The following is a 13,775-nucleotide window of genomic DNA, read 5'->3' as shown; positions in this document are numbered from 1 at the left end:
GATTTATGTCTATGTGTATGTGCTTGCTTCTCTGTATGTGCACCACAGGCATGAAGTACCCGCAGAGGCCTGAAGAGGGAGCTAGAGCCCCAGAACCTAGTTACAGGTGATTGAGAGCAGGTGTGGGCAATGGAAACCAACCTGTGTTCTCTACAGAGGCCCATAATAAGTGCCCGTAATTTCTGAGCCATCTCTCCAGGTACACGTTGCTCATTTCTTTCTATTTTTTTCTATTCATTATTGACCAGTGCTATTTGTACACATTTATGGGTACAACTGGCTTCTATTATGATGTACACATTACAGAATGATTGAAATTACTTAATTTCCATATCTTAGATATCACATTTTGATTTTTTGAATTCCAGAGCTCTGTGGTCCACTCTGACTAAAGCTAAGGTTTTTTTGTTTTTGTTTTCCAATCTATAGATTTAAATGCTTGCTATATATTTTGCCGAATAGGTTGATCTATGATTTCCACAACTTTCAGGGTTGATGAGAGGTATGCTTGACAAGTCAAAGCTTTTCTTTTTTTCTAGAGATCTATGGTGTTGGAAACGCATGCTCTCAGTTCTGCTCTCTGGAACTGGCACATCAAGGGGACCAGAAATAGGACCTTTAGATTGTGGGAAACTACATCTGAATTTCAATGCCCTGTTTACTGCGACATTTCAGACAGAACAGACATCAGCTTCTCCATACCTGTTCCTAACCAGAAGACTATATTAATAGACTAATTATAGAGTTGGTGGATTAAAATAATGGTCTACAAGAGTCAATCACATATAGAATAATAGGATTTAATGTATTTCAGGTAGTACTAGTGTGGTAGACTTTTTTTTTTCCCTTGTAAACATTTTACATATCTTCTATTTCCAACCTCTCAGCACTCAAATAAGTTAGGTACATAGTTGTTTCTATATTACAGAGTTGTTTGATTTACTTGCTGTCAATATTATTATATGGTAGAACTATGACTGGATTTTGAAGTCCTGTTTTGAAAATATGTGTTTTGCCAGGTGGTGGTGGCACATGCCTTTAATCCCAGCACTTGGGAGGCAGAGGCAGGTGGATTTCTGAGTTCGAGGCCAGCTTGGTCTGCAGAGTGAGTTCCAGGACAGCCAGGGCTACACAGAGAAACCCTGTCTTGAAAAACAAACAAACAAAAAAAGAAAATATGTTTTTTTAAATACTGTACCATGAATGTACATACTTTGTTAAAAATGTTAAGAGTTTAGTATGTTGTGTGTTCCATCCATGGTCACACACTTTTGTGAGGATTATAAACTGTGACTTACCACAATTAAAGTTGAAATGGGCCTTAAGTGACAGACATAGACTGGACAGAATGCATTATTTTTGAGATGGGATGTCACTGTGTTGCCCTGGTTGGTCTTCAATGTCTAGATTTAAGATATGTTCCTGAGGCAAGCTCCTGAATAATATTCTTGAATAATATTCTGACCAACTGTGCTTAAGTAAAAGAATGTCCTTTTCTACTCCAAAGGAAGTTCTAATTTTCGCTTCATTTTTACAAATGTATTCCTTGAGTTCCCCTTACCTGTTCATTGACCCTTTTGAAGAAGATGGCAAGAGTGTAGACAGCGCCAAGAGGAGGCCCAATGTAGCTAGAAAATGAGGAAATATAGTGGAAGAGCTGTCCATTCTGTGCCACCTGGACCAGTGGGACCCACAGGATGCTGATCACAATCATCATGATGCCAAATACCCTGCCAGGAAAACACTGGGATTTAAACCTTAAACAAAAGCAGTATGCCCAGCTCCGCCGTTCCTGACACGAATCTTCTGCTCTTCCATTGGATTTCCAAGGAAAGGCAAGCTGCTTGACCTTGCTTGAACCCGTGTGTGGTGCCTGAAGAATATCAGGTAGTAAAAAAGTCAATGAATAAACTTCTCAAAATTAGCTGTATTTTTTTTCATTCATGAGGTTAGCTATGTATTCATGAAATCGACTCAAATTGTAGCGATTGAGTACTCTTCAAGGTACACATATATTAGAAACGAATCTTAAACTGCTTCTATCCATCGTTAGTAATTTATATGATAAATAAGGCAGATTTGTTCTTTTTTCCTTTTCCCAAGGTTGAGAGAAACTGAGTCAATTTACAGAGACTAGAATGAAAAATATCAAACACCTCAGATGTTGTGTGGCATGGTAAGAAATGGGAATGTTCCCTTCCTATCTCAAGTATTTCACCAGCTAAAATGAATTTGTTGAAATACTGTAGGTTGTAAAAAGGTATCGGAGGTAGCTGTGGTCCATGGGAGATGAGTTGCTGTTCGACACCCAGCATCTTTAATGACTGTGAACAAAGAATTTACCAATTGTTTACTATCCTGAGAAAATATGGTGGCGGTGGGGGTGTGTGGATGTGTCACCGAAAGTCTGTCAAAGGACAAGTGTTTCAGCTCTATAAGCTGCTCTAATCTCACAAGTATTGGGAAAACCAAACAGTCTCAGTGTGATGCCTCAAGGACTAAAGATTTGACCACCCAACCCACTGCATGCTGTTATAATTGAAAATTAACTCACACCCTCTGCCTCTCCCTCTGCCTTGGTGCCTTCTGTCACCCATCCAACACAATCAAATTTCCTGTTGTAGGTAACCGAGCCTGCTTCACTCCTCCTGGCTATCCCCCTAAGCTGGCGTTGTCTCACAAGCTCCTCTGCCCTAATATGACTGTCTTGTTGGCCAAAGTACCGCATCCCATTCATTCACTCTGTACAAGCAGATGCCCAGCAGAAGACAGATGCAGACACGGGCCTGAAAGTATCTGGAAATTGATCTCGGGTAATGGAAATGTGACCCACTAATAAGGTGATCCCATACTAGTGGGTCACATGAAGCTCATGGCAAGCAGGAGGGTAACAAGTATCGAGATAGGAAAATGATTTGAATATTAAATAAAAACATACATTCATGAATGCTCATCCTACCAGAAGAATAGATTCATTATTGTTCTTCCCCAGAAAGCCAACGGACTGCACACCACACCCATTTCAAACCATTTTAGGTAACTGTATACTTTGATACATCTTTTGATCCTGTTCTGAATTTATTCCCAGAACTTATGGCTGTAGGACAGAGAATGTAGTTGTTAATTATTTATTTCCCACACAAAATCATAAATCTCATTAAGAAATTAAAAAAATAACAGTGGGTTGTTTTTTTTTCCATGTCTTTGTTATGAGAAATGAGAAATTTAGGCAGCATAAGTGGAAAACTTATTAACATAATGGCTGAAATGTTAACAGCATTTATGCCTATGAGTTTGTGGGGTCTCCTATCTCCCCAGGGGTCATTGGCCACTGCCTGGCCAGCAAGGACAAAGGGAACAGAGGTGGAGCATAGGGTGGGCCAGACCGACACAGACATCGCAGCAGTGAGATGAACCCACTCTTCCAGGAGTAGGATACATAAAGGCTTCTAGGGGTACTGGTGGAAACAGCTAATTGGTCATAATACAGTTCCCAATTACCATTCAGTGGGAAGCCAAAGCAGGACTTATGTGCTGAGTTATGCAGCAGTGCACAAGGTCAGTCTTCAGATAAGGCCAGGCACCTGTCTGTGTTCAGGGATGCTCTCCAAAGAAAGTCAGACAGAGAGAGAGAAGCCCCATTGAGAAAGGGGGGTCCTTGGGCTGGAGAGATGGCTCAGTGGTTAAGAGCACTGACTGCTCTTCCAGAGGTCCTGAGTTCAAATCCCAGCAACCACATGATGGCTCACAACCATCCGTAATGAGATTCGATGCCCTCTTCTGGTGTGTCTGAAGACAGCCACAGTGTACTCATAAGTAAAATAAATAAATCTTTATTTAAAAAAAAAAAGAGAGAAAGGGGGTCCTTTAATCTGCACCAAGCTCATGGGAGACTTCGACCTTAATAACAGTGTTCTCCCACATGAGTTTTTACTGGAACTATTCCATCCTGAGCCTTATGAAATCCAGGTTACCAGGAAACTCAGTCCTTATTTCTCTGTCTCTCTGTCTGTTGTCAGGAGTCATCATAGGAGAAGCTTATAACTAGCAGGTGATCTTCCTGAGATGACTTCGCTTTAGATTATACCTACGATGAAGCTCCAACAGTCAAAGCCCAGGAGAAAATCATCTTAGGAAAGATTCCTGCTATTAATATGCATTTCCTGTTATTATTAAACATATATAACAATCACTAGTTATTAGCCCACCCCTTTTGAGCTGATCTCTGCAGGTCTCAGAGGATGTTCTGTCTTGTAGTGATGCTATATAGTCAAATAGATGACTTCTTAATTCTTAATAATGATCCTATAAAAATTCCTAAAATTATATCAGTGATTATGAAGCTCTTTTATAGTGAGACTGCTATTATTTCATTTTCTGATAGTCAAAACTGCCATGAGAACTCTGTCAGTGTCCCATGTGTCACCTCTTAGAGAGTAACCAGACTTTCTCCTACTCAGAGCACATTCCAAGAGGCTGTAAAACAATTAACCAAAGGTCGTAAAAAGGGAACTAATGATTTATTATAGGTGATAGGACAAAAGATAAAATATTGACTGAGTTTATCTATACAAAACTTCACTAATAACTTAGTTATGGTTTTTAACTTTCAGTGAACTTGTGGAGCTGTGACAGGTGATGGATGTTTAGCCAGACAATTTACTCCTAATGGATATGTATGTAAACATTGTCTGTTGTAAATTTCTATTTCAATTTATGATTTGATTTTATGTGTGAACTTGTGATGAACTTTTAAACATGTGATCACGTATTCTGAAAGATGTATACTGAGGACAAAGAAACAAGAAGATTTTTCCCTTGTCCCACTTAGGATCTTTCTGCTTTCCCCTTGTCTTAGATAGCATTCATAGGAAACTTTTTATACTCGTACACATAAATAAAATCATGTGTGTGTGTGTGTGTGTGTGTATAAGTATAAATATATACTTATATAAGTACGAATACATACATATGCACACACATCTATCTATCTATCTATCTATCTATCTATCTATCTATCTATCTATCTATCTAGTGATTAAATGAATAAACTATCCCAGAACAATGCAACATAACTGGTCATGGAAGAATTAGAAATCCCACTGTGTTATTCTGCTTATCATATCCTAACCAGGGAAGCTTTGAACTGCCTGTTGCATACCAATAGCGGTTGTTAGCTCTGGAAATATGAAACCCAAGATGAGGTTTGCGGGTCCTAGTAATTTCTACTTCTTGACAAAAATTACGGTTCTAGAAGTGTTCAATCTTTAAAAGAGATTTTATTCATACGTACGAGTGCTCTATCTGCATATACACCTGCATACCAGAGAAGGGCATCAGATCATATTGTAGATGGCTGTGAGATGGTTGCTGGGAATTGAACTCAGGACCTCTGGAAAAGCAGCCAGTGTTCTTAACCTCTGAGCCATCTCTCCACCCCCGAGTGTTCAGTTTTTCCAAACAGAACTTTGCCATTTATTTATGTTTCATGTTATCCCTCTATGTTCTACACTTTAATTTTTAAAGCATTATACAAAATGGCACATAGATTTTGCCTGAAAATTAAGTGAAGAACAGGACACCATGTTGGCTGCTATTCCTTGTTTCCTTCCATCTCACCATCTTCAAGGTCCCCAGTCTGTCTAGGATCTCCTAACTCTCCAAGCAGTCTCTTGGACTTTGTCTCTTCTTGAGGGTTTGACTCTGTCTAGCATGGCTCAACCTTTAGTGAATGCAGTTCTTAAACTTCTCTGTGTAACATGGGTGAGGTAACTGACTGTTTCTGTATGTTACGCACAGAAACTGTTAAAGGAAAGACATTCAGCTATCAGACTTACAGTGTGAGGTATGGCCCATTAAACACAGACTGATGGTGATGGTGTAGGATAAGGGGAAGGGATGAATAACAACCAGACAGTGGGAGTCTGAAAAACTAAACTACTTTGTTTAACGCTATGGCTATAATTTTTGGGTCTGTGAAGAGAAAGGTCGAGTTGAATATCTCTTAATGATTCTTCCCCATTGTAGAAGTACATTTTTAGTTTCCCTGAATCTAAAGAGCAGGGCTCTGTAGTTCCTGCCTCTAGCCCCCTCCTCAGAGAGGTTCTAGGCAGAGACCAGGTTTCCTCACCGTCCGGCTATCATGAGCTCTCTCTCTGACGCCTTCTTCCTTATCTTGGTGTACAGGTCCATGGTGAAGAGGGTGCTGGCACTGTTGAAGATGGAAGTCAGGGAGCTCATGAGAGAAGCCAACATGACTGACAGCATCAGGCCTCGCAGTCCTGAGGTCAGAGGGAGCAAGCTCTGGTTAGATTGGATGTCATGGCTTATGAGTGATTTGCTACATCCAAGAGCTAATCAAGGATAAAACACTCAATTACAGAGTTATTACCTAATGCAACTATCAGTGTAAATGATTGCTGAATTTTTTTTGTGATTCAATCAGTGGATACATCATTATACAATGGAGAAAGGTTTAATGAAATTCATTGTATTTGAATGTAAAAGATGTGGTAGTGAAATCCTTGTCTTTTAATCTGGGAGTTTAATTTTAAAAATACAAAGCTATCATGTGGTTGGTTAGCTTCTATGGCTTAAAATGAGCTTAAGAAACGTAACTATCTGGATTTATTTTATTTTTTTTTAAGATTTTTTTTTATTTATTTATTATATGTAAGTACACTGTGGCTGTCTTCAGACACCCATATGAGGGCGTCAGATCTCATTGCAGATGGTTGTGAGCCACCATGTGGTTGCTGGGATTTGAACTCATGACCTCTAGAAGAGCAGTCAGAGCTCTTAACCGCTGAGCCATCTCACCAGCCCACTATCTGGATTTATAATGCAAACATTTTCTGAGGTTCTTCCTCTGGTTCAGCTTAGTATCAGCTTAAGAGCTAAATATTACTTAAAGGTCACATTCTGGGAACTTTGCAAGAGAAGGAAGAACCTGGTACCATCCTTCTTTGGAGAAGAAACTCTTGGCGTTGTGAGCACTTTGAGAATCACAGAACTAGAGTCCTGGAAGATGATACTGTTGAGAAAACTTTATGGACAAAGCTGAAAGTTTTCAATCATTGTGAGAGCTTCACACTTCTGCTCCTAACCCCTGTTAGTGATGGCTCCAGGCTTCCCAGTACAGTGTAAGATGACATGCATTCTACCTTGAGTTTGTGGGTTCCTTAATTTTGAATGACCTTGTGAATATCAAGAGGAAAAATGGCACAGAATTGTTCACCGAGACCCCAGACCACTTAGACTTTTCAGCTCTGTATGTGCTCTGTGTATGGTCCCCACAGCAATGATCACTTTCTGAAATCCTTTTTTTTTTTTTTTTTGGTGGGGGGGGGTTCGAGACATGGTTCCTCTGTGTAGTCCTGGCTGTCCTGGAACTCACTCTGTAGACCAGGCTGGCCTCAAACTCATAAATCACCTGTCTCTGCCTCCCAAGTGCTGGGATTAAAGACGTGCGCCACCACCGCCCAGCTCACTTTCTGAAATCCTAATAACCAGGACTTCACAGATAAAGCTTGTTATCTAGACTGTAAAGCTACAGTGAGTTTTGAGATGTAGGGCAATCATGCTCACTTTACTGGTAAATCCTAAGAGCTAAAGAAACACATGAGAAATGGTGTATCCTTAGGTACAAAGTGTGCAGATCGAGATATTATTCTAAAGTCAAGGTAACAGTTAACTTCAAGTCTTCTGGGTTTATGCATTTGTAGCATTAAAACTTCTTTGGCTAACAAGTCATTTCAATGTTAACTGAGCCAGAAGACAGAGTTCACCCTAAGCAGTGTTCTTCTAACAGAAATTAAGTCATGTCTGCAATCTCCAGACCCAGCCATAACATGACTAGTAAACTTATGACTGATTCTCAAGAAGTATCTGATGAGTAGGACTGAATTAATGGAAGGATTGCCAGAGAGTCTTCCCCAATAGATCCTCCATGGCCCACGTATCCCTCTAGCCATGCTATGGATGTTTACCCACCGTTAGGCATCAGCTCCAGGACCAAGGTGGGGTAGGCATAGTTGGTGCAGCCGGCTGCAGTGCCACACTGTTTCTCGCACTCAGAAGGCACAACACAGGCCACCTTATCTAAGGGGAGATACAGTTCATTGGTCAGGACCGGACTAGGTACAATCTGCAAACAGGGGACAGAGCGAAGACGTAAGGTCATAGATGGGAGAAGCCGTATTTGCCTAGAAATTGGATGCTGAGCTTTGAACTTGATACACTTACGCTTAGTTGGGAAAACACAGTGAATGTTGTGTGATGGGATTAACACTAGAAATGTGTCTTTCATTCCTCAGAAATGATTGGCCTAGTCTCCTTACCTTTCCTAACCAAGAAAAAGTAATTCCTCAAAAAAAAAAAAAAATCAGCAGTAGTTATCTTCATCTTACTCCAAAATTAATTTTCCCCAAATATTGACAATTGATTCAGTTTCGAAGTTCTGTCAGAGACCAAGATATGCATTTGTGTCTCCAAGACCTTCTTGGTCAAAGATGTCGCCTCACCTGACCGTAAAAGGTAACTGTGGTGGTTAGAATATGCTTGGCCTAGGAGTGGCACTATGATGAGGTATGTCCTTGTTTGAGTGGGTGTGGTCCTGTTGGAGGGTATGTTGCCTTGCTGTAGTGGGTGTGACCTTTTTGGAAGAAGCATGTCATTGTGGGGGCAGGCTTTGTGATGCTCCTGTCTGCCTGAAAGAAAAGATGGAACAAGATGTGTAATTCTCATCTCCTCCAGCACTATGTCTGGCAGGACACTGCCATTCTTCCTACCTTGATAATAATGGGTTGAACCTCTGAACCTGTATCCAGCCTCAATTAAATGTTATTAGAGTTACCTTGGTCATGGTGACTGTTCAAAGCAGTAAAACCTAAGACAGAAACTAAGACAGAAGTTGGTACCAGAGACTGGGGTATTGCTGTGCTAGGTCTGACCATGCTTTTGTTTGGAGTAATGTAGATTTTGGGATTTTGGATTGGAAAGCTGTGAAATCCTTTAAGTGGGGCTTAGTGGGCCATCCTAGTAGGAATATGGAAGGCATTCATTGGTGTGGAGGGTGATTTGAACTCTGAAGATCATTCTTATGATGTTTTGGTGAAGCCTCTTTCTTCCATGTGCCTTGTAGGGGAGGAAATCATCCTTTAACAAGTGTTAGAAGCCTTGACTTCAGCTAGGAGGAGGGCCTCAAAGCCCACTCCCACAGTGACACACTTCCTCCAGCAAGGCCACACCTACTCCAACAAAGCTATACCTCCTAATAGCACCACTCCCTGGGCCAAGCATATTCAAAGCACCACAGTCAGCTATCACATCCTTCCTCAGTTCCACCTCATCACCCAGGGAACTTCTGGACTATCTTATATCAAATCCACTCACAGGAACAGGATGTACAAAAGTGATGAAGAAGAATGCCAAATCTGCTGAATGTTTTCTTTCAGACCCTTTTCTCAGAAGTGCCTCCCTCTGTTGGGGATTGGTTCTAATGCTTTGATTTAATCAGGCTCCCAAAATCGGGAATCTGTGTGTCCAAATGCTGAAGGTCCTTGTCCCCAATTGGTTTTTGATCGATCAATAAAGAACCAAGAGCTAATGGCTGGGCAGGTAGACCTTTAGATTTGTGTGAGCTAAGAGCTAGGAGAAAGAAAGAGAGGGAGTCACCATGACTATGGGAGAAGGATGGGAAGTGAGTGCTGCAGGAAAGAAAGCCAATCAGCCATGTAAGAATTCAGATAACTGGCCACTGGCCACTTCCTTGCTTAGGCCTAGGGTAGCATGGGAAGGTTTAGGAGTCTCAGGAGTACCAGAGGGGAGCATTTGCTACCCAGGAAGATTTAGGAGTGACCAGCATTTGAGCTATTCAGGGCATGTCAAATATTACCTGATGTGTGTGTGTGTGTGTGTGTGTGTGTGTGTGTATGTGTGTTTCCTTTGCAAATCCAGAGGGCTCTGGTGGATGGGTGGGAGCGTGACCCTCCAGGAACACAAATCAGTCGATCTAAAATTACCACTACATCCCTCCATCTCTCCTTCTAACCTATCAAAACTTTTCCAATCTTAAAATCCACAGACATCAAGTATAGAAAAGAGGATTCATATATTCATGGCTTGCCTGTGTACAGAATTCGGCTGATCATGCCTGGCATCACCATGAGGAACATGGGCAGCAGCTTCAGGTAGCCACACATGATGCAGGCAGCCTTCATGTGGGACATGTTCTTGCCACATAAGCAGCGCTGTACAATGACCTGCCAGGGAAACACAACATATTAGTGCAACAATCTGCTAGTGAGTTTAAGGAGGGTGAGAATACTGTTTCAAGGCTTCATATTACATATAATAAGAAATCATATGGTTAGGATTGAAGATATGGATCAGCAGATGGAAAGCTCTTGATATTGTTCATTCAGAGGACCAGGGTTCAGTTCCCAGCATAATTCCAGTTTTGGAAGAATCTAATACTATCTTTTGACCTCCATGGACACAAAGCACACAGACTGTGCACATACTTACCTGCACACAAAACACTCATATGTATAGAATAAAATTAAATTAAATATCATTTATAAAAGTTATGGTTAGTGGAATCCAGTGGGCTTTATAGAAGCATCAGGATTTGTATTACTATGTAAGTTACCTCTGTACATCTTCTGTTTCTCATCCTTAAAGTAGAAATATCTCTTTTAGGGTATTCTCAACATTTCATATAAAGTACACATGACCCTAGTATATAGAATATATACATCATCTGTTACTGAAGCGTGGTTGTCACACCCAGATTGTAGCACAGTAGGGCAGCAGGTTTCTCAAGCCACTTCTGGTGTTGCCATAAGCTGTGTGTTCTTGTCTTGAACGTTGTACATACATATCCTCAACATCTTCCTTGTTATTATCAGGTAACTTCCTTCTAGGTGGTCAAGCCAGTTTCCATGGAAATGTCATAATTATTAAGCCATGACAATAAAACATTGAGACATTCATTTCTAGAATACTTCGGGCTATCCTAAAAACTCATCTAGTTAGGAAGTGAAAGTGATAGAATTGGTGTGGTTCTGAGGGGAGGGATTCAATGTAGACACCCCATTTAGGGCCAAGTGTTCCGAGGTCTCTTACTCTCAGCACAATGTCTGGCTGTGGTCTCTGTATTCCCATCTGCTTCAGGAGGAAGCTTCTGAGGATGGGCGTGAGAGACACTGATGTACGAGTGTAGCAGAATGTTGTCAGGAGTCATTATATTGGTAGATTTTTTTCTTTCTTCTTTATTTTAGTTTTAGCAGAACAGTAGTATTTGGCTTTACTCCAGGTCCCTGGATGGTCTAGTCTTAGGTTCTTGGCCACCCAACCATTGCTGGCTGTAGGTTCCTTCTCATGGCATCAGCCTTAAATCAGATCCTGCTTGGTTCCTTTCACAAGCTTTGTTCCAGTGTTGCACCAGCAGATCTTGTAGGCAGGTAACCATGGTAGAGCAAAGGGTTTGCAGCTAAGTTGGTGTTTACCTTTCTCCTCTGGTATTGTTCCTTTCAGTACCATGAATATCGGTTGTCAGGGGCAGCCCTGCTTATATGCTGAAGGCCTAAAATCAGCCATAGGCCTAAAATCAGCAATAGGTCTGACATACATGCCTGCTAAAACAAAGTCTTGGGTCTCTGTGGAAAAACACTGAAATAGATAGGTATAAGATATTGTAAACAGGCAGCTTTGGTGGAAATTTACCAGCCTGGATAAAGACAAGTAGTCATAGGTCTTGTGGATATTCATAGACCTTGGATAGCCTTGGTACCAACTTAGATAAGGATAAGTGAATCATAGGTGGAGTCATAATGATCTGTTCCCTGAACCTTCATCCAGCTGACACTCTGTTCTCGAAGATATCTGTACCCCCCCTGAACACCTACACTCCTGCATCATCCCCTTCCCCACATCCCGCCTCTATGTGCATATAACCCCTGTGTGGAAAAAAAGTAAAATCAGCAATTTGGTCAGACTATCAACAAGCCACTCTTTGTGTCCCCTGTCCTCCATTTCTCTCTTCCAGGTGTTCTGATCCCAGTTCAGTGCCCCATGGGACTAGGGCATTCTGGCACATAAACAGGGACTCTGGAAATCAAGGAGGAGAGTACACTGGCTCTGCAGAGGAGGGGTAGGCCTACCCAGTATTCAGGATTGTTGAGATTGACTGCCTGGAGTGCCTAAGGGCACTTCACATTAAGGAGCACTTCCTAGAGTGACTCCCGGAGGCACTAAATAAGTGACCTTTGCATTTTCTGGAGCACCCAAGAGGACAACTCCCGAGGTGTCTGAGAACACCTCGAATTCACAAGGATGCCACAGTCTGACCTGTTGTGAGACAGTCCACCTGTGGGAGAATCAGAGTATCAGAGTGGCCCGATCTCGACGTATGAGTGATAGGACTGGCATAAATGGTCACTCTGTGACAGGGCTCAAGGAACCTATATTCTGGACACGAGGAACTAGGGTTAAGAAAAAAGGATCTTTAAAAATTCTTTGCTTTCATTAATGTTGTTTTTCTCAAGAGGGGACTATTGATAAAAAAGTTATACCTCCTAAGGAGGAGATGAGAAGTTAAACCTTGAAAATGAGAGAGAGAAAAAGCAAAGGCAGTTACTTGTTCTCTGATGTGTTAGCAAAAGAAAAAGAAAAAGCTTATTTTGGAGCCCCCTGGGAGCAAGAGATGATCAAGGGGGATGCCCTGTTCTCTCTGGCTCTCTCTAGGAGAGATTATCAGTTCTGCTTCCTCTGTCTATTGTCTGTCACTGGCACACCAATATTGTCTATGTGTGTCAATTGTCTGTCTTTGTCTTATTGTTTGAATGATTGTTGTTCTATGTTTCATATTCAAAAGAAAAACTGGTTAAAACCGCTTGCTCGATTTAGTTTAAAACTTGCTTGGGAGGCAGTCTCAATTTACGCAACAAAAACTGGTAGTTTACCCTGTTCTGTGGCTGGGAGAAGGGCAGTGGCATAAAGAACCTTGGGAAGAGTTAACTGTTTTCATAAGCGGCTCTTCGAGGAAGGCCAACAGTTTTTTGGCTTCTCTAGTAAGGAAGTTGGTAGTGTTTTTTCCCAGTTTGCTAAGTGAAAGGGTGCTTTTCTCTATTACAGCTAAAAAGGTAAGAAAAATTTGTTGAGATGTACATTTATTCTTATTCTTAATTGGTTTAAAATATATAAGTATGCACTATACATCCTGGTTATATATTATTGGGTATGATTACAAATTTATACTTTTGGTAACAAAAAACTAGAATAAAACTAATAATCCAGAGTTAGAGTTATTAAAAAACCATATATATATATAAAAGAGATCTCAGTAGGAGTTTTATCTGGAATCAAACAAGAACACCTTCTTTGTGTTACACAATTGGCTTATTAAATGATCCCTTTAAAAGAGTTTTAATATAAGCCTTTGCTCTCATACAACGAGCTTTAAAATTTTAGAGAGTGCTTGTTCCTCCAGAAAACATCCAAAGATGATATCTTTTCAATATCTGAGACATCAGCTAAATTCCTAGATAAATTGTGACACAAAAGAATTCAAATAAAAAAAGATAGTTTACTTATTTTAAATTATTTCAAAAAGTTTCTAAGAGATGCCCATTGGCTACCTTATTTTAAACTCTCCACAAAAGAATTTAAGCCTCTGTTTAATATTCTCAAGAGAGATACAAATTCTAATTTTCTTCAACAACTAATTGACAAAAGAGGAGTGATTTTACAAAAAGTAGAAGAAGCTGTTGTTA

The 13,775-nt window shown here is 40.7% G+C and overlaps 1 protein-coding gene across 1 annotated transcript in view; it reads right to left on the bottom strand.

Moving 5' to 3' along the window:
• LOC114626547 (solute carrier family 5 member 4-like) overlaps positions 1–13,775 on the bottom strand; it is a 197,771-nt gene that overhangs the window by 9,758 nt on the left and 174,238 nt on the right. Inside the window, exons 10-13 of the mRNA XM_028773976.1 lie at positions 10,127–10,262; positions 7,993–8,100; positions 6,131–6,281; positions 1,562–1,730 (exon numbers count right to left, since the gene is read on the bottom strand). Of these exons, the coding sequence (XP_028629809.1) occupies positions 1,562–1,730; positions 6,131–6,281; positions 7,993–8,100; positions 10,127–10,262 (564 nt within the window). The remainder of the gene's footprint in view (positions 1–1,561; positions 1,731–6,130; positions 6,282–7,992; positions 8,101–10,126; positions 10,263–13,775) is intronic.

Source organism: Grammomys surdaster, unplaced genomic scaffold, assembly GCF_004785775.1.
Source record: "Grammomys surdaster isolate TR1022 unplaced genomic scaffold, NIH_TR_1.0 237, whole genome shotgun sequence".
Taxonomy (NCBI): Eukaryota; Metazoa; Chordata; class Mammalia; order Rodentia; family Muridae; genus Grammomys; species Grammomys surdaster.
Note: the sequence above shows the minus strand (reverse complement) of the source record. Positions and strands in the feature narration are given on the sequence as shown.